The sequence below is a fragment of the Eptatretus burgeri genome, chromosome 2, assembly GCF_056783735.1.
Source record: "Eptatretus burgeri isolate ZD-2024b chromosome 2, Ebu_testis_v1, whole genome shotgun sequence".
NCBI classification, from domain to species: Eukaryota; Metazoa; Chordata; class Myxini; order Myxiniformes; family Myxinidae; genus Eptatretus; species Eptatretus burgeri.
Genome location: NC_140962.1, coordinates 151,567,362 through 151,585,959, shown reverse-complemented (window position 1 = coordinate 151,585,959; position 18,598 = coordinate 151,567,362). Strand labels below are relative to the sequence as shown.

General features: G+C 43.3%; 2 protein-coding genes across 2 annotated transcripts in view; one reads left to right on the top strand and one right to left on the bottom strand.

The window, feature by feature from the left end:
- The window catches only part of LOC147033556 (52 kDa repressor of the inhibitor of the protein kinase-like), a 57,144-nt gene that overhangs the window by 19,252 nt on the left and 19,294 nt on the right, over positions 1-18,598 (bottom strand). The gene's annotated exons all lie outside the window — the stretch shown is intronic.
- Positions 513-12,839, top strand: LOC147033558 (uncharacterized). The gene is made up of 3 exons (XM_085856373.1): positions 513-7,198; positions 7,388-7,532; positions 9,321-12,839. Exons 1-3 carry the CDS (start codon positions 7,055-7,057, stop codon positions 9,335-9,337), a joined length of 306 nt encoding a protein of 101 aa, XP_085712499.1. The 5' UTR covers positions 513-7,054; the 3' UTR covers positions 9,338-12,839.

Genomic DNA, 18,598 nt, shown 5'->3' with positions numbered 1-18,598 from the left:
TTTGTCCTCCTCATCCGGCCCTCTCCACCGAGCTCTTCTGCAATCCCCCACACTTTCAACAACTCTCCTCACTCCCCCCTCCTCCCTCGTCCAACCCTTCCCCTCCCCCTCCCTTGCACCAAAATCCTCCTCCTCTCCCTCTTCCTTAACAGTGTGGACTTCAAACATTGGGGGGCTTTGCTCAAACCTGACAGATCTTTCCATACAGGTTGCCACTGACAAACCAGGCATAATATGCCCAACAGAAACTTTCCTCCCTCAAGATGTCTCTGACTCCCAAGTATCTCTCCCTGGTTACTCCCTCCTCCTGCATTACAGACCCGAGCCTCGTCCTGGTGGAGGAGTTGCTCTCTTCATCAAAGACTCTATTACTCACTCTCCATGCACTGCCCTCACTCCCCCACACCCCCAGGAATACCTCTGGCTGCGGCTTACCCTTCACTCTCACCTCATGTTTAGAAGTGTTTTGTACGAATCCACCAAACAGTGATGACTCCATTTTTTATCGGAAAACATGGACCAACTTCCATCTTCTCATCCGAACTCTCTTTTCCTCATATGTCGTGACTTCAATTGTCATCATGCCATTTGGCTGGATGTGGGTACCTCTCTCACCTGTCATGGCACTTCAGCAAAAGACTTCTGTGATTCATTGGGACTGACTCAATTAGTCAAATTCCCGACCCAGATCTCAACCAACGGTACTCCATCTCTTCTGGATCTGATTTTGACAAATTTCCCTGAAAATATCTGCTGTTCTTCCTTTGCTCCAATCAGTTCATCTGACCACATGCTTGTGAAAGTAGACATCTCTCTGGCTGTTATTGGAAAACCACCTCAGCTTATTACTAACAATTGTAGTACCAATTATCAGCTTATTACTACCTCAGCGCCGTTGAGTCTGGCATTTCAGTGAGGCTGACTGGCAGGGTCTTCCAGCAGCCATCAAAACTTATAGACTGGTCTCCCTTGGCAACTTTCTCCAACAGCAGCTCGTCCTGGGAATTATTTCAAAGAAACTTACTCTTCCTCATGCACAGATTTATCCCCTCTCGTCTTCAGTTGTCCCACCCGTCCTTTCGCCCATGGTGCACTGAGGCTTGTGGTGAGGCAGTTGTCCTGAAACAACTTGCCTTTGCCTCATGGAAAGCAAATCCAACTGAGGGTAATCTCAGTTCCTTCCATAAAGCTCGGAACAAGTGTGTGTCTATCCTCAGGAGAGCCAGACAACCTCGGAACAAGTGTGTGTCTATCCTCAGGAGAGCCAGACAACCTCAGAACAAGTGTGTATCTACCCTCAGGAGAGCCAGAAAACAACATCTTTCGAATCTCAAGTCTGAACTCTTAAACCTCTCTCCCTCCTCCAAATCCTGGTGCGTTTAATCAAATCTGTTTCTGGTGTATGTTCACTCTCCATCTCCTCCCTTACCTCAAATGGCTGCACTGCTGATACCGCACGTGAAAATGCTGAATGTCTGAACTACGTGTTTGTATGTAAATCTTGCGTCCGAAACCCATCGCTTTCAATATCCACCTTATTCAGTCACACCCAGCTGTCCTTGGACTCTGTGTCTTTTTCTCCTGACAAGGTGGAGAGCTTGCTGTCAAATCTCGACTCAGATTCTGCAACCAGTCCAGACAGCATCAGCCCACGTGTCCTAAAAACCTGCTCCTCTGCTCTTGCTCACCCTCTCTCTGTTCTATTCACACTCTGATTTGCTCAAGGTCATCTGCCATCCGCTTGGAAATCAGCAAACATTATCGCTCTGCATAAAAAGGTGCAAAAACCGATCCCTGCAACCACAGACCAATCAGCCTTCTCTCAATCATCAGCAAGGCTATGGAATCCATCATCGCTTCAGACATTAAATCCTTCCTCTTCTCCAATGGCTTGATTTCCGATCACTAATTTGGTTTCAGACCAGGTCACTCCACCCTGGATATGCTGCTTCTGCTTTCCCAGCAAGGGATGGAGGTCCTCAATGTCAGAGGGGAAATCAGAGCCGTATCCCGAGACATATCACTTACTTTCGACACAGTCTGCCACGCTGCTCTGCTCACCAATCTCTCTTACTATGGTATCCAAGGCAATCTCCACTCGTGGCTCGCAGACTTCCTCTCCTGTCGCAGTCAATATGTGGCCCTAAATGGAGTTCTTTCATCCTCTCTTCCTGTCCAGGTTGGAGTTCCTCAAGGCAGTGTTCTGGGCACTGTTCTCTTTCTGGTTTTCATCAATGATCTCTCCGACTCTCTGGAAAATCCTCTTGATCTCTTTGCTGATGAGTTCACCCTCTGCTGTACCATCTGTCATCCCTCAGGTTGGCAAGCAGCAGCCTCTTCACTCTCTGCAGATCTGGATAAAATCACAAACTGGGCCAACACGTGGAACATATCCATTAATCTCGACAAATCTCACACTCTCACAATATCTCTCCGAAAGAAGCATTTGGAAAACCCCCCATATACTTTGTCAACAATCCTCTTGAAGAAGTACTTTCATTCAAGCTTCCGGGTCTCACTATCTGCCATGATCTTTCCTGGGAAAGCCACATTTCCAAGCTGGCCTGCAAAGCCAGTCTGGGCATCATTTGTCATGCAAAGTCCTTTCTCGGCCCAGCTGAGCTACTGGCCACATACAAAGCTTTCGTCCACACCCTGATGGAGTATTGCTCTTCCCTCTGGGCTGGTACTCCTGCCTCTCACCTTTGTCGGCTTCACGCTGTGGAAACCAAGGCATTTAGGATCATTGGTATCTCTGGCATTGAAGCTGGGTCTTTGGGCCTCTCACTCAATCACCGCAGGCAGGTCCGTGGTCTTTCTGTCTTCTACCGTCTCCTCTCCAGTCTTGCCCTTCCTGCTCTGTCTGCTATATGTCCCCCCCATATTTCTGCAGGGCACTCAAGGTCCGCCAGGAACCCCCTTCTGGTAAAACTACCAAAATCACGAATCACTCACCTTCACTCTTTCATTCCTCTGTTTTCCCGCCTTTGGAATAAACTCCCACACTTTTTTCTGTCCGATTCTTCCCTCCAGGTCTTCAAAACAGCTGTTCACCTCCACCTCTTATCTTCCTCCATCCAAAACCACAATCTTTTCTACCCCCGTTATTCCACCCCAAACCCACCTCCTTCAAATTCCCTGCCTTCCTTCCCGAAAGCTCCCTGTCGTGTAAGGTCCTGAAAGTCCCTGTGGTGTCCATCTTGTTTACCCCGTGTTCCCCTCCCCATCCTTCTCCCTTCCACAGATCTCCTAATGTCTCTATTCCCCACTGTTTTGTCCTTCCCTCTCCCACCCCTCTTGTCTCCTGCCGCCCTTGTGTGTGTTGTGTGTTAGCTTTCATACGAGCCTCGACAATGTTAAAAAAAACCTAGCTCTGACGGAGAATAGCTGAATTATTCTACAATTTGGAGAGTGAGGTAGGAGGCACTAAACTCCGGTGCAGCAGGACTGGTGGCTGCAGCTGGAGTGACGGCAAACACGAGAGCTCACAAAGGAGGAAAGGGACCATTTGAAATCCCTGGGGGATAGGTGTTTTTTTTATTATTGTACGTGTGTTGTATTCACATTTATTGTACCATTGGTTCAATTATAATTAATTGGTTGTTGTTGTTGTTGTTGCCACATTATTAAGTGTTAGATTATAATTTGAACTTCTTTCGCTAAGTACTTAAGATGGGTAACAAACTTGGTTTGAGCTACTGACCTTCCCAGTAGCACGATAGTCTCCTGTTCACATGTTTCCTTTGAGGGGGAGCATATCAAAAGGGGGAGCATGCCATAACCAAGGCGAGTCAGGCAATTCAACCTGGACAAGGTACTTGTGTACGGTATATGTCTGACAATTATGGACCAGAATCGATGTGATGTTTGTGCGTGGTGTGAGTGGACAGAGGGAAACAAAAAGGGGTTCCCTCCAGATGGTACCTTTGAAAAATGCAGGATTGAGAGATCAAGGTGAGAATTCGAAGAAAGGGGTAAAAGAAAGCAAACCGTTAACGAAGTGAATTGAAGGGAATTTTTGATGTGGAGTTCAGAATGCAGGAGAGGAGGAGGAGGAGATTGGGACCATACTCTGTGTAGAGCGTTGGTGCTGCTTAAGCAGTCTCCTTGGCTATTGGGCACATTCCTGGACTGGTCGCCACTCCGACACAGTATATCAGCATGCTGACACTCATTTTGCCGACCTCGGAAGGATGGCAGGCCGAGTCAACCCCACCTGGTATTAATTCAACGGAATAGCTTACCCGTCACCTTAACCATGAAGCCAACACCAGGCATAGAATGCAGGGATGGGGAGGAAAAAGCCAAATTGGCAAACCTGAAACATAGTTTGGAAGAAGTACAGGATAAATTGAAGAGTGCAATGACTCAAATACCCCTTAATGCGGGAAAAGCATCAGCCCCGCCCCACCCCAAATTGCAACCCCAGATAGCTGCAGCGTCGGCCCCACAGCAGGCCAAATTGTATCCTCAGATAACCAGGGAAAAGGTAACTGAGGAACAGGAAACCCCTCCACAGTTCCCACGTGGCCAGAACCGCTACTGCAGGGCGCACCACAACATCCATATCCTCACTGTCAGCAGCTGGTGGATCTGGTAGGTGAGCAGGAGGATCCAGTAGGTGAGCAAGAGGATCCAATAGGTCAACAGGAGGATCTAGTAGGTGAGCAGGAGGATCTGGTAGGTGGGCAGGAGGATCCCGTAGGTGAGCAAGAGGATGCAATAGGTCGACAGGAGGATCCAATAGGTCAACAGGAGGATTCAGTCGGTGAGCAAGAGGATCCAGTAGGACAATAGGAGGATCCAGTGGGTGAGCATGAGGATCCAGTCGGTGAGCAGGAGGAACAGGTGCATGAGGTGGATGTAAAGAGAGAAATAACTGTTCATTATGCTTTCATGCCGGGTGAGTCCACGAGGTCTAAAGTACCGGATGTCCCTCATATTCCACTGCCTCCAAGGAGAAATGCTCTGAAAAAAAACACCCTTATTAATGCTCGTATGGGAGCGCTGCCAGGCACAGGTGCTGACCCAGTTTATGTGTATAGACCATGGACATTGGCTGATGTAAAGGCTGTATTAAAGGACATGCCGTCAATTAGATAGAATCAGAAACCATTTTGGAATGAATTAGAACTAATTCTTGAGTGTCAGCAGCTGACCAAAGGGAATTAGATATACTATTGAGAGTAGCAGTACCTGCAGAATTACTGCAGGATCTGAAAATAGCAGTGGCATCGGAAGCAGTAACCACAAGGCAACTGGATTTGGACAGAGAAGTTGAAACAGAAAGGGTAAATTCCCTGAAGGAGGCAATCACAGCTTCGCCGGAAAACGTGGATTGCGACAGGGTGCAGGGGATCAAGTTGAAAACAGGTGAAGACCCCATGGACTATTTGGACAGGTTACGAGAAGCTTTTAAATTGCATTCAGGATGCATTCAGGATTGAGTGACGACGCAATGAAGCTGCCCTTAAAGTATGCTTATACAAATGGGGTGTCTCCAAAACTCCAGGCGGAGGTAAAAAGGTTAGGTATTAGTTGGGAGGCGAAGGAAATAGGCGATGTAGCTGATGTAGCTGTTCATTGTGCACGACTGATGGAAAAGAGAAGTATGGAGGCCACGACAAAGCCAATGGTTCTCTGATACCGGAACGGAAAAGACCCCCTGACGAGCCAAAGGGCAACCAGAGGCCCGATGTGGAAAGGGGGAGAATAGATGCCCCACCATCATTGACACCACAAACAGATAGAGATTGATGTTTTAAATGTGGAGAATGAGGTCACTGGAGCGAGGATGACAAGGTGCGATTCAAGACCATCAATTTCAGTCTTTTCAGACGAGGCCACAAATGCAAAGACAATTTTTTTTCCCCCATTGAATCAACAATGACTCGGCCAGAAAGAGGGAACTTCCGTGTTTCCGATCGTAACGGAGTCTCCTGAAGAGGAACCAAAATTGAATTTAAAGGTGGATGGACAGGAAGTCCCTTTCCGAATTGACACAGGAGCCACTTGCTCCACATAACGACAAACGGCTTTTCCAAATGCCCCTCTATTGCCGGCACACATAAATGTAAGTGTGAGTGTTAGGTGTTCCTATGGCAACCCCTTTGACAAAGAAATTACAGGTGCAAATGGGTCCATTGAGAGGACAACATTATTTTCCAGTGGCGACTAATCCTCCTGTCAATCGACGAGGAAGAAGTTTGCTATGCAAGTTAAATTGCACTGTGAAATGCACCCCGGAAGGGGCGTATCTGGAAATGCCGCAAGATTCAGATGAGTCTATTTTGAATTTGTTGCAATTGACTGCTGAACCTACTGTGTATCAGTGGAAACTTGATGACAAGACCGTCTGCCTCCATGAGTGAGAGATTCACAAACCTAATGAATGCTATGCTTGAAGTACAGGACTGGTTGACTCATCATCAGGTTGCTATCCATGGATGGAAGTTGGATCTCCACTGTACGACCTACTATGATACTACGGGGAACGACACAGGATAAACAGAGGAGGTTCTTCCGCATCTACAGACAAGGTACAACATGCACCTAATGTCACTATGGTCAGGACAACAAGGCGTAAAATGAAGGGACCTCTAACTGTAGGACAGCAAGAACTGTGGAAGCAGTCGTGGATGACTAGGAAAAATAGTTCCCACCATCAGCCTGTGTAACATGCCCATACTACCCATAATGAAACCTGGGAGGCAGATGTGGTGCTTTGTTCAGGACTTGAAAATAGTGAATGATTGCGTGTTACCTGTGCATCCAGTTGTTCCGAATCCAGCTACGGTATTCTCTAGTATGCCAGGTAACACAAGGTACTATTCAGTTATGGATTTATGTTCTGCATTGTTCTCTGTACCGATACACAAAGAGTGGCAGTATCTATTTGCATTTACATACCATGGTCAACAGTATACTTGGACAGTGCTCTCTCCAGGTTACACAGAAAGTCCAATGTTGGTTGTTTTCCTGATCATTGCATGAAGATTTTAGTGATGTTAGATTTCCAAGGTGCTCGGTGTTGGTACAGTATGTTGATGATCTTATGATATGCTCCCCCTCAAAGGAAACATGTGAACAGGAGACTATTGTGCTACTAACAGCATTGGCGGATAAGGGACACAAGGTGTCAAAGGACAAACTGCAATTCTGCAAGGAAGAGGTGAAATATCTGGGGCATATTCTGAGAGTAAGTACAAGACTTCTTTCATCACAACAGGTAACGGTCATATGGACGCTTCCGAAGCCAATGACTGTTAAACAAATCAAGTCATTCCTGCGAACTACATGCTATTGTTGACAATATATTGTTGATTATGCAGTGCTATCACACCCTCTGTTGGACGTAAGCTTACCAAACAGCCCAAACCCATTGCAGGAAGCAGAGACGGCATTTGTAGCATTGAAGAATGCACTTTTGTCGGGACCATCACAAGGACTGCCAGACTATGACAAAACTTTTTATCTCTATTCACACAAAAAAGGAGGATTTACACAATCTGTACCGACACAGAAATATGGAGGTAAGATGTGGCCAAACACCTGTCCCTGACCCATGACGTGTTTTTTTTTTATTATTATTCAATTTAATTCAGAATTGGATTAAAATGAATTCAATTCAAATGAAATGGAAGACCAAATAGTTACAGTCCTGCATTGGAGTAATCAGAAGGAACCCAAACAAGCAAAAAGCAAAGATGAAGTCATCAGGAGGAACCTGGATAAGATTCAAATTTCAGCTGCTACTCCTTTACCCCCAAACCCATCGAGACACAGCCAAGGGAGCCATATTCAAAAATAAATAAATAAATCAAGCCAAAAGAACGCAGATCAAATAATTTAACAGTTCTGGCTGCCAGACAATGTGTCCAATCAAGTTGAAATTTAAAACATATTCCCAATCACTACCAGATCATAATTGTGAAGTTTCACGTCAATTGATGAAGTGGTTCCAGAGAAAACATTATTTAATATTTTTCTTGAATCCAATATGGCTGCCAAACCATGTGACATCAATTATTCCTTAAACTTGTACACGCATGTCTTGGGAAACATTTGAGTGAAGTTTCCTCTCGATCTGTCAAGCTCTTCTGGAGAAGGAGATTTTTTATCTTTTAGGGTAAATCCAATATGGTTGCCAAACCATGTGACATGACATCATATGTATGAACCTTTTGTTTCTCATGGATAGGCGGTCATATGCGTAAAGTTTTGCCTCGATCTGTTCCGCCATTATAGATTTTTAAAGGTTAAAAAAAAACAAACAATATGGCTGTCAAATCACGTGACCAATGATGTCATGAAAAAAATTTTGTGGACCAATTTTATCCTGAGATGACCCTCAAAAATTTTCAGACTGATCGGATGTTGCGTTCTACATATGCAATTATGACATCATAACAAAGGCACCTATGACGTCATATAAAAATCACACATTCCCCATGAGGAGTACTTGCGATGTGCCAAGTTTCAATTTTTTTTTTTGCCTTGCATTGCTGCCTTGGCTTGCTCGCCTGGCTCATCGAGTTAGCCATGTGCGAAGGGGGTGGAGGGGCGGGGGGGGGGGAGGATGTGTGCATCTGTTGCAAAACAATGGTATGCCCCGGGTTCCACTTCAGTATCACGAGCTGAACAACACTGTGCCACTTGTCATGCTTATCAGGAATATAATCTGGGAAAAGGGGAAAAGACATCCACCACTGTCAGGTCCCTCCATTCACATGCATTTGGATTTTATCCAGCTGCCTAAATGTTGTGGGTATGAATATATTCTACTAATAGTTGACATGTTTATTAAGTGGGTCGAAGCTTATCCATGCAGAAGGGCAGACACAACCGTAAAGATTTTGATGAGAGATTTCATATGTCGGTTTGGCATACCATGAAGAATCTCTAATGATCAGGGAACACATTTCACAGCACTGGTGGTGCAGGAGTTATGTAACTCATTGCAAATAAAGCAAACATTTCACTGTCCATATCATCTGAAATCAGTCGGAGTAGTGGAACGACAGAATGGGGATACTAAAGAATAAATTGGCAAAATTTGTGAACAGACCGACATCAAATGGCTCGGTGGATTACCACTAGCACTAAGGCAATGAGAGCAACACCAAATAGGACAGGACTCTCACCACATGAAATCTTAATGGGAAAACCAATGAGAGTCCCCTACTCACCTCCATCAACAATCAAAGAAATGGACATATACCAAATGGATGATACAACGTTTGCATTCTGTATTGCATTAACAAACATTGAAAAGTGTTTCATTCACAGGTTCCCATCGTATGCTGCCTTTTTGACTGCAGGTTGCATCATTGGTTAGGGGCTCAGCTATGCCGCTGATGCGGTTCCCCGATCACCAGTATACTGGTACTCATTTTGCTGACCTCGGAAGGATGACAGGCTGAGTCAACCCCCTGGTGTTCATTTCAGTGGCCAACAGGGCTCTAACTCAAGATCCTAGGATCCCGAGCCACCACCCTATCCGCTAAGCCAACACCAGGCCATTCACAGGTGAAGGATGCCTTACCCGAACCAGCAGCGAATGAGTGTCACACCTTTAAATCGGGGGATCTTGTGTACATTAAGATCTACAAACGAAAGAACGCTTTGGAGCCGAGATGGTCGAGTCCTCTCCAGTTTTCCTGACAACACATACAGCTGTGAAATGCCAGGGGAAACCAACATGGGTCCACTCTTCGCAGTGCAAACGAGATTGTGTAGATGACGGATGTTGTTGTCCTCTCACGGATGTTGTTGACTGCTGCATGTGCCTTTACTGTCTCTGTTGTTCTGATTTTCATCGAGCATAACGAGAGAAAGCCAGATATGAACAAGGGGAGAGGTGAGGCCCCACTTCAATTGGATATTAGAGAGAAACTCGAGAAGAAGGATCGCACGGCCCACATTTTCATTTCGATGGACTATATGGAGTTAACACTTATTTTGGTCATTTCGCTGATGCGGGCTGAAAGGGCAAATAAAAGTCGTTGATGGGTTTATACATATATTCCTTACTCAGCCCAAAGTGGGATAACACTTGCAGTAATTCAATTTAATGACAGTGTCTATAAGGGGATTCTTCGGAACCATAACCATGACCTAAAAATACCAGATGGGATCCCATCCACAGACTTTACCAGAAGCTATGTCCTGCCTTATGATTTCCATAGTAACCCCTCATTACGTTAATATTCAAGACCAGCAAGAGGGTCTGTTTTGTTTGATGTTGGAAATGAAAAGTGATTTTTATGCAAGAAACTCAAGTTGCGAATCCTATATAGATATAGATAAATTAAATGATAGTAGGAAATGGATAAATGGAACATAATGTCAAGCTGCCATAAATAAGACATATTTAATATGTGGCCATAGAGCATATCCATGGCTCGCATTTAACTGGAGAGGATCATGTTACCCTGGTTATGTTGTGCCCCATATACGCTTGCTTGAAATATCCCCTGTCGAGGCTTTGCATTTAATAAAGAAAAGAACTCTTCCCATGGCAGAATGGATTGGAATGGTGGTATTCCCTCATTATGGAACCTGGGTAGCAGGGAGAGATCTTATAGGATTTGCAGCCAGTATAGAGCAGCTTGCTAATGAAAGTGCCGATAGCCTTGCGGACAATAATGCTGAAATGGTTGCTATGAGGACTGTAGTCATGCAAAATCAAATGGCTTTCGACTTATTGCTTGCTGAAAAGGGTGGAATGTGTGCAGTTATCGGTTCTGAGTGTTGTACTTATATTCCTGACAAATTGGAACATATCACTGATCGAACAATTAAAATCAAGAAAAAAAAAGGGGCCAAATTACACAATTACTGTAATGATGATTTGGGAATAACAAGGTGGTTATCTTACATGTTTGGAGGTTGGGGAGCGGCCATATTGAAATTCATAAGTGACCCGTCCAGGATTGTGCCCAATAGCCAAGGAAACTGCTTCAGCAGCACCGACGCTCTGTACAGAGTATGGTTCCAATGGATGGATGGATTATTTTAATAATCTTAATCGTATTATGCCTCATCAAGTTTATACCAGCACTGATTGCCAAATGTTTTTAGAAAACTATCCCCACTATAATGAAACAAACCGAGGAGGCCTTCGTGGAATTATGCAAAATTGAACCTTGATAAACACTGCTACCCTTCCACATGGAAAAGGCAACTGAGATAATTGAAATTAAATTGATTTACAACTGGAAGAATTGAACATATCGTCTGCTGCTGTGAATAATGACTTGATTGTGAGCTAAGTGATTTGCCTGGATGGTTGAGGTGATATTGGCCTGCTTTGGAGATTCAAGCTGAACTGTCCGGATGATGCTGCAGATGTGTCTACCCATGGAGACCCATTTGGATGAAGATTTATCCGAGGGTGGTTGAGGAAACGAATTTACCTAAGGGCTCAAAATACATTATGATGGAAATTATTCATAAAATCAGATGCTAAACTGAATGATTTGCTTGAGTGCTACTTCTTCTTTCTTCTTGCTTATGGCAGCTTGGCTGCTATGTAGCTGTCATTTTGTTGGGGCATTACTATGCCACTGATGCTGTGCCCCTGTACCAGTACACTCGTACTCATTTGACTGACCTCAGAAGGATGACAGGCTGAGTCAATTCCACCTGGTGTTAATTTAGCAGCTAACAGGGCTTGAACTCAGGACCCAAAGATCCTAAGCCAGCCACCCTAACTACTAAGCCAATACCAGGCTAGCTTGAGTGCTAATTGTACACTTTAAATTTGTCCTGATCGGACAAAAGGAGGGAGTGTGGAGGTGCAAACAATTATATCAATTTGTTTTCACTTATATTCACTCGATGCTCATACTTTTATTTCAACAAAGTCAGATAAGGCCTCACTGTGATGAAGTCTTGTGTGAATAAACAGTCCCCTCCCCTGACAGCCTTTTGATTTTCCAGTCAAAAATGATGATATAATACATCAATAATTTGTTGTATACTCATACTCTTAAGCTTACTACAATTTATATTAGTGGATCACCACATGTATTAAATAATTCTGTTCATCATCTTGAACTGGAGACATGGTGTCTGGCTCTGTCTGGATTTTGTTTTGAACATTCCAGGGCTGAGAACTATATATGCTTTGAAAAGACATTGTTATGCTACCAATGGAATGCTTATTTAGATTAGTGTGCCGATGTTTTCTTGATCCTTGTCCTACTTCTGCTCTTGAAGCTGTTTACAAACTCATTTGATTGGTTGAACTCCACATGACCACTACTGAATGGCCTTGAGTGTTCACCCCCCTTTTCCCCAAAAGCTGGCCACAGTAGTTGATTATATTAGTAGATTCCTCACCGATTCACCCTCCCTCTCATGCCGAGGTATAAAAATGCTCTAATTGAGGCATGAGCTCAGAGAGAGGACCTTACGTGATTTATTTTTTCTTTGTATTTTGTACTGTTCCTCTTTCTCCATATGTGCATGTGTCCATAAAATGGTTGACGAGTGGAAAAGGTACCAGACTACTGACCGATTTAAGCAGACCTTGTCATACAAGTACTAAGCTTTTAAATACAGCCATTTACATGTCGGCTAAAAATGAGAATGATACTCACCAAAGGACTCCCCAACACATTGAATACCTTCAGTTCGGCATAAAACGAAGCATACCATCACACAAAAGGATAAATGAACATCCACTGAACACTTCCTTAGCAATATCTTTATAACATGCTAACAGTATAAACAAGAATAAGTGTTGGGTTTGTTCACAACTTCTTCACTCATCGAAGCATGGGTTACACATCTTGGCAGTCCCATTTCAAGGGGAAGATATATGTGGATTTTTGTTAAGTAGACAAGATAACCTGACTTTTAGTGGAGTAAAAAAGACAACTGTGGCAATAAGAAGGAGAAAGGCAGAGATAAAAGGTAAATGGAAAAAGGGGGGATATGAGTGTCCTAATTACAAGAGATGGTACTACCCGAGGTATGAAGAAAAAGCAAACCAATTAAGCAGTATGAAAGGATTGGAGGTATCCCAAGCTCACCACCCTAACCATTCAGCCAACACCAGGCATTCCCAGGATAAGGATAGACATAGATATATGAGCAAATAACCTCACAGAACTCCAGGCAGCCTTAAATAATACTTATTTCATATGCGGACAAATGGCATATCCATCGTTGCCATTTGGATGAACAGGGTCCTGTTATTTGGGATAGATGATACTCCAAATCCGTATTTACAACCAATCATTAACTGAGCCCAAAGTGTGATTTTGGCCTTTTGGGCTGAGAAACGGCCCTTTCGACCCATTTTCTTAAAATAGTAAAAAATAAAAAATTAAATGTGCTGGGCGATGCCCAACACAAAATGAAGTTGCAAATGGTGATATGAAACTAGCCTCACTCTTGTGAGGTGTTCTGGTTTCTTTTTCTGATGCGATGAAAATCTTACCAAATTTCAAAACGATCTGTCGCCCGTGCTATCGCTCACCTGAGAGTTGTATGAATGAACTCCCACGGGGTATGTTCGCAATTCGAACTTGTTCATGATTGCTTTTCCTATGTATGGCACTGCTCAGACTATTACGGAGCTTATGAACATGGCAGCTTCTTTGGAGAAAGCGAGCTAATAGCACTGCTGATGGTTTTAACAAAGTAAATGCCAAAAATGGTTCGCTCCGGACAGCAGCTATGCAGAATTGTGTTGCCCTCAATGTTTTACTGGCAGCACAGGGGAGGAACTTGTGCAGTTGTGGAATCTGAACGTTGCACATATATCCCTGATATCTCAGAGCAAATTGATGATCTTAGCTGCCAAAATGAAGGCAGAAGGTGCAAAATACCATGACTAAAACAAAGAATGGGAATTTGGGTATTGGCTAAAAGAAATATTTGGCAGATGGGGAAGAAAGACACGACAATTTCTTTTCATTGGATTGATGCTAATCGTTGCTACTATTGTGATTGTGAAATGCTTGTCAAAATTATAAACAAAATGCATGATGAAAGGTGTGACTCAGTTGGTGGTTACAGAGGCTGCAGAAATTGAAATGGCCTTGGAGACAATGGAGGGGTCCTATAAGGGGTTTTGGCAAATTTAAATGAAAGATTTGTATGATGATGATCTCTACAAAATTGATATTAAAGATGGCTGTTCTGCCGAGGACGGGTAAGATCTCTCTCGTCGGGACAACCTAAGAATGGCACAGTCATGTAAATTGTCCTTTGCTCCCAGATTCATCAGGTGAACTGACGAATCCAAGTCTGCCCTTGAGGATGGTGAAAGCTCTGGAAACAGGTAAAATTAATCCCAAATTCAATTTCATTTGAACACTCACCTGATTTTGAAAAATTTTAAAACTTTGAATTTGAAAACTTTGGCATTTAATATGCCACATTATTGTCTGAGGAAGGACAAAAGGGGGAAATGTAGAAGTAGTTTCTTTCCATTAAAAAAAAGAGGAAAAAAAAAAAACATTCATCTGGACCTTTCAGTAAAAGCATTGGAAGCAGTTTAAATAAATAGAGCCCAATGCAGTTTATTAGTTGAATTGACTAAGCATAGGGGCTCTTGCAAAAAATATGGCCTGCAAAGATAAGCTCCTTCCTGTTTTGTTTAGTCCTGCCTGTTCCTCCTCTCTGTCTTTAATTTCACAGTGCAAAATGTAGAGCTGTAAAAAAAAAAAAACACCAAACAACAATGAAGTGACATTTAAAAGTTTTGCATTTCAAATTAAACTTAAATCAGTAAGTTTACACTTATTGAAGTAATGAGTTTATTAGAAGCTATTGGAATGTAAGAACATGTAAGGGAATTAGTTACAACCTTTTCTGTATTCTCAAAGCATTTTTGGACCTCTAAGATGAAACATTTTAAGTTGTAACCAATAAGACATTTTGCCCATATCAAAATTTACTTGGATTTACTTGGAAGTCGAGGCTGGAAGCGATGCTTATTTGCCACTTGTTACTGTGCTGACACATGTATTCCTCTGGTAGGGTTGGTACTTCAATGTATGATTTGCCCAGTGTACTTCCAATGCCGACTTGAACTGGTTAACCGTTTTTGCATTGACTGCTCTTTCAGGTAGTGAGTTCCAATTGTTGATGCTTCTCACTGAGAATGCATTTTGCCTTAGTCTGGTTCTACAGTGGTATTTCCTAATTTTCAGTCTGTGCCCTCTGGTTCTCGATCCCTCATCCATCTTGAAGAATTTCATGGCCTCCAGGCTATCAAACTTTTTGCAATTTTAAAGACCTGGATGAGTTCTGCCCTTTGTCTTCTATAACCCAGTGTTGGTAATTTCAGAGCTTTCAGTCTGCCTGGGTCGTCTCGATGTTGTAAATCAGGTATTAGTCTGGTAGCTCTTCATTGTACTTTCTCCATCAGGTCCTCATCCTTCTTGGACATGGGGTATCTTACAAAGTTGCAGTGTTCTAGTGTCGCTGTAACAATGGTCTTGTACAGTTGAAGAATTCCTTTCTGTTTTAGAACTAAGAAGGATTTTTTTTAATGATTCCCAGCTTCATATTAGCTCTCTTGGAATCATCAGCAGCATGAGTACTGAAGGTTAGACTTGTATCGAATAAAATGCCAAGGCCTTTTTCCTCTTCCCCCTCCGAGACTTCCTTCTGCCCTGAACCATCTGACACAGAGTATGTGTATTTCTGAATTTTTCCTCCCATAATAAACTATTTCCATTTCTCTTCATTGAATAGTAATTTCCACTTTCTTGCCCATTCAGTGACAGCATCCAAGTCTCTTTATGCCTGGTGTTGGCTTAATGGTTAGGGTAGTGGGCTTGGGATCCTAGGGTCCTGAGTTCAAATCCCGCTCAGTTGTTGAATTAACACCAGGTGGGGTTGACTCTGCCTGTCATCCTTCCGAGGTCGGCAAAATGAGTGCCAGCATGCTGGTATACTGTGTCGGAGTGGCGACCCGTCCAGGATTGTTCCCAATAGCCAAGGAGACTGCTTCGGCGGCACCAACGCTCTGCACAGAGTATGGTCCTAATGGATGGATGGATCCAAGTCTCTTTGAAGGGCTTCAGCATCATCTTGACAGTCAACAACTTTGTATAACTTAGCATCATCAGCAAAGAGCTTCAGATTTGATTTAACATCCTTTGGGAGATCGTTGATGAAGGGGATGAACAACACTCGTCCCAGTACACTTCCTTGTGGAATGCCGCTCACAACATCCATCCTGTGCAAGAACTTTCCTCTCACTTGAACTTTTTTGTGATCGTCCATTCAAGTACTCCTCTATCCAATTTAGTAGACATCCTTCAATTCCATGAGACTCGACCTTGCGAATAAGATGCTGGTGTGGTACACTGTCAAGGGACTTTCGATAATCGAAGGACATGCAATCAATATTGTGTCCCCCATCAAGATCTCTTGTCCATTGCTCAAGAACCTCCAGTAGTTTGGTTGTACGAGATATTCCGTTGCGAAATCCATCCTACTCTGTACTTCGTAAATTGTTTTCATCCATATGTTTTATCAGAACTATTCTAATGATCTTCTCCATTAACTTACACACCACAGAGGTCAAACTTACTGGTCTGCAGCTCGCTGGACCACTCTATTCCTTCTTGAAAATTGGCATGACAGGAGCTTGTTTCCATGACTTTGATACACTTCCCTCCCTTAAGAGTTTGGTGAAGATCATCCGAAGATGTTTACAATTTTTTTTTCATGGTTTTCTCATAAAACACGCGAGTGTATCCCATGTGGTCCTGGAGACCTGTTGATGTCCATGTGTGCAAGATGGCAGTCTATGTCTTGTGAAGAAAATGCTACATCAGATATGGTGGCCTCTGACCTCAATTCCTGACTGTGCATTGACACATCCTCTTGTGAATATACACTCCCAAAGTATGCATTGGGAGTTTCTGCCTTCTCTGCGTCAGTCCTTGCCCAGTCTCCATCAGATGTTTGCAAGTCAGGAACTCCTGTCTTAGCCTTTGATTGGCTCCACATATTTCCAAAAGATCTTATTGTTGGTCTTGACCTTCTCGGCCACCTTATTCTCAAATTCTGCCTTAGTCTGTCTAATTGTTGAGGTTAGCTTTCGTGTAGTCTTCCCATCCATCTTTGCTTTCCTCGTTTCTACGATTTATACATCTGGCCCAGAACCGTCATTTCCCCTTCACCGACTCAAGAGCTGCTTTGTTCATCCACTGTAGCCGTTTCCTAGTCAATGTCTTTCTCAAGGGGATGCAGTCCTCTATACAATTCTGAAGAGTACTTTCAAATATGAGGCCCGGCGAGGAGTGATGTAAGCGACATTTTTTTTTAATGATATGATGATGACGATAGGCTCAGATGTACTTCGTCAAGGGTTAAAATAGTGCTATATGGCATCAACTCAAAAATGGCCGATGTGGCCCTTGCATCACTCCTCCTCGCGGCGCCTCATATACTCCATGCATCTATTCCAGTGGTATCTAGTAGTTTTTGCTCCCAGTCAACCTCCCTCAACTTTCGTCTCATCTTGTCTTAATCTGCTTGGTAGTAGTCTCCTGGTTAGTACCTCCTCATTCTGTGATTTGACTGCTCTCTGAAATAATAATGTCACGTGATCACTCATTTCCAAGGGCGGACCAATTTCCATCTCGGATATTACCTCTTACTTATTAGTCAACACCAGGTTCAGGAGGCTGGGAGTTTTCCCATCTATAAATCTTGTTGGTTCCTGCAAGTGTTGATGAAGAAGAAGGTCATTTAAAAAGTCAAAGAAAGGATTACTTGCGTTAGAATCAGTTCCTTTGATATATTAAATTGCCTGTTTATCTCTCTGTAGATGAAGTCTCCCACTGAAATTAAGTCTGTAGTTCAGTCTACTTGCTTTCTCCAAGAGTGGACACAGTTATTAACCTCCGCCATCTTCGAAGATGGACGGAGGTTACTGTTTTCACCCCTTTCTGTTTGTTTGTTTGTTTGTTTGTTTGTTTGTTTGTTTGTGAACAGTATTACGGAAAAACTCCTCGACGGATTTCGACGAAACTTGGTGGGGGGGTTAGGTGTGGTCCAAGGATCATGCCATTAAATTTTGGACTTGGTCCCCCCCCCCCAAAAAAAATTGTTCGAGAAATTTTTTTTTTGCATTTCTACGTGTTTTAAGTGATTTCCAACCCCCCAAAATTGTTGCCCCCCCCCAAAAAAATTGTTAGAGAAAAATTTTTTTTTTTGCATTTCTACATGTTTTAAGTGATTTCCAACCCCCCAAAAATTGTTAGAGAAAATTTTTTTTTTTTTTGCATTTCTACATGTTTTAAGTGATTTCCAACCACCCCTCCCCCCAAAAAAAAATGTTTGAGAAAAGAACTATAACTCTCAGCACTGTTGACATCATATTTAATGAATAAGATATAAGGTTCACTTGAGTGACCCAGCAGTATTGGCGGCGGAGGTTTTGCACTCTCCCGAGTGCTTCCCCTCTCGTTTACCTCCGCCACCGAAGGTGAAGGTTATGTTTTCATCCCTTTCTGTTTGTCTGTGTGCAGGATATCTCAAAAAAGTTGCAGACGGATTCGGATGAAACTTGGTGGACAGGTTGGGTGTGCGGCAAGGAGGAATCGATTAGATTTTGGAC

Excerpts from the sequence above, each read along its gene's own strand:
- LOC147033558 (XM_085856373.1), top strand. The coding sequence starts at position 7,055 with ATGATATGCTCCCCCTCAAAGGAAACATGTGAACAGGAGACTATTGTG. Across the intron at positions 7,199-7,387 it reads ATCTGGGGCATATTCTGAGA|GAAGCAGAGACGGCATTTGT; the intron begins GTAAGTACAAGA and ends AACCCATTGCAG.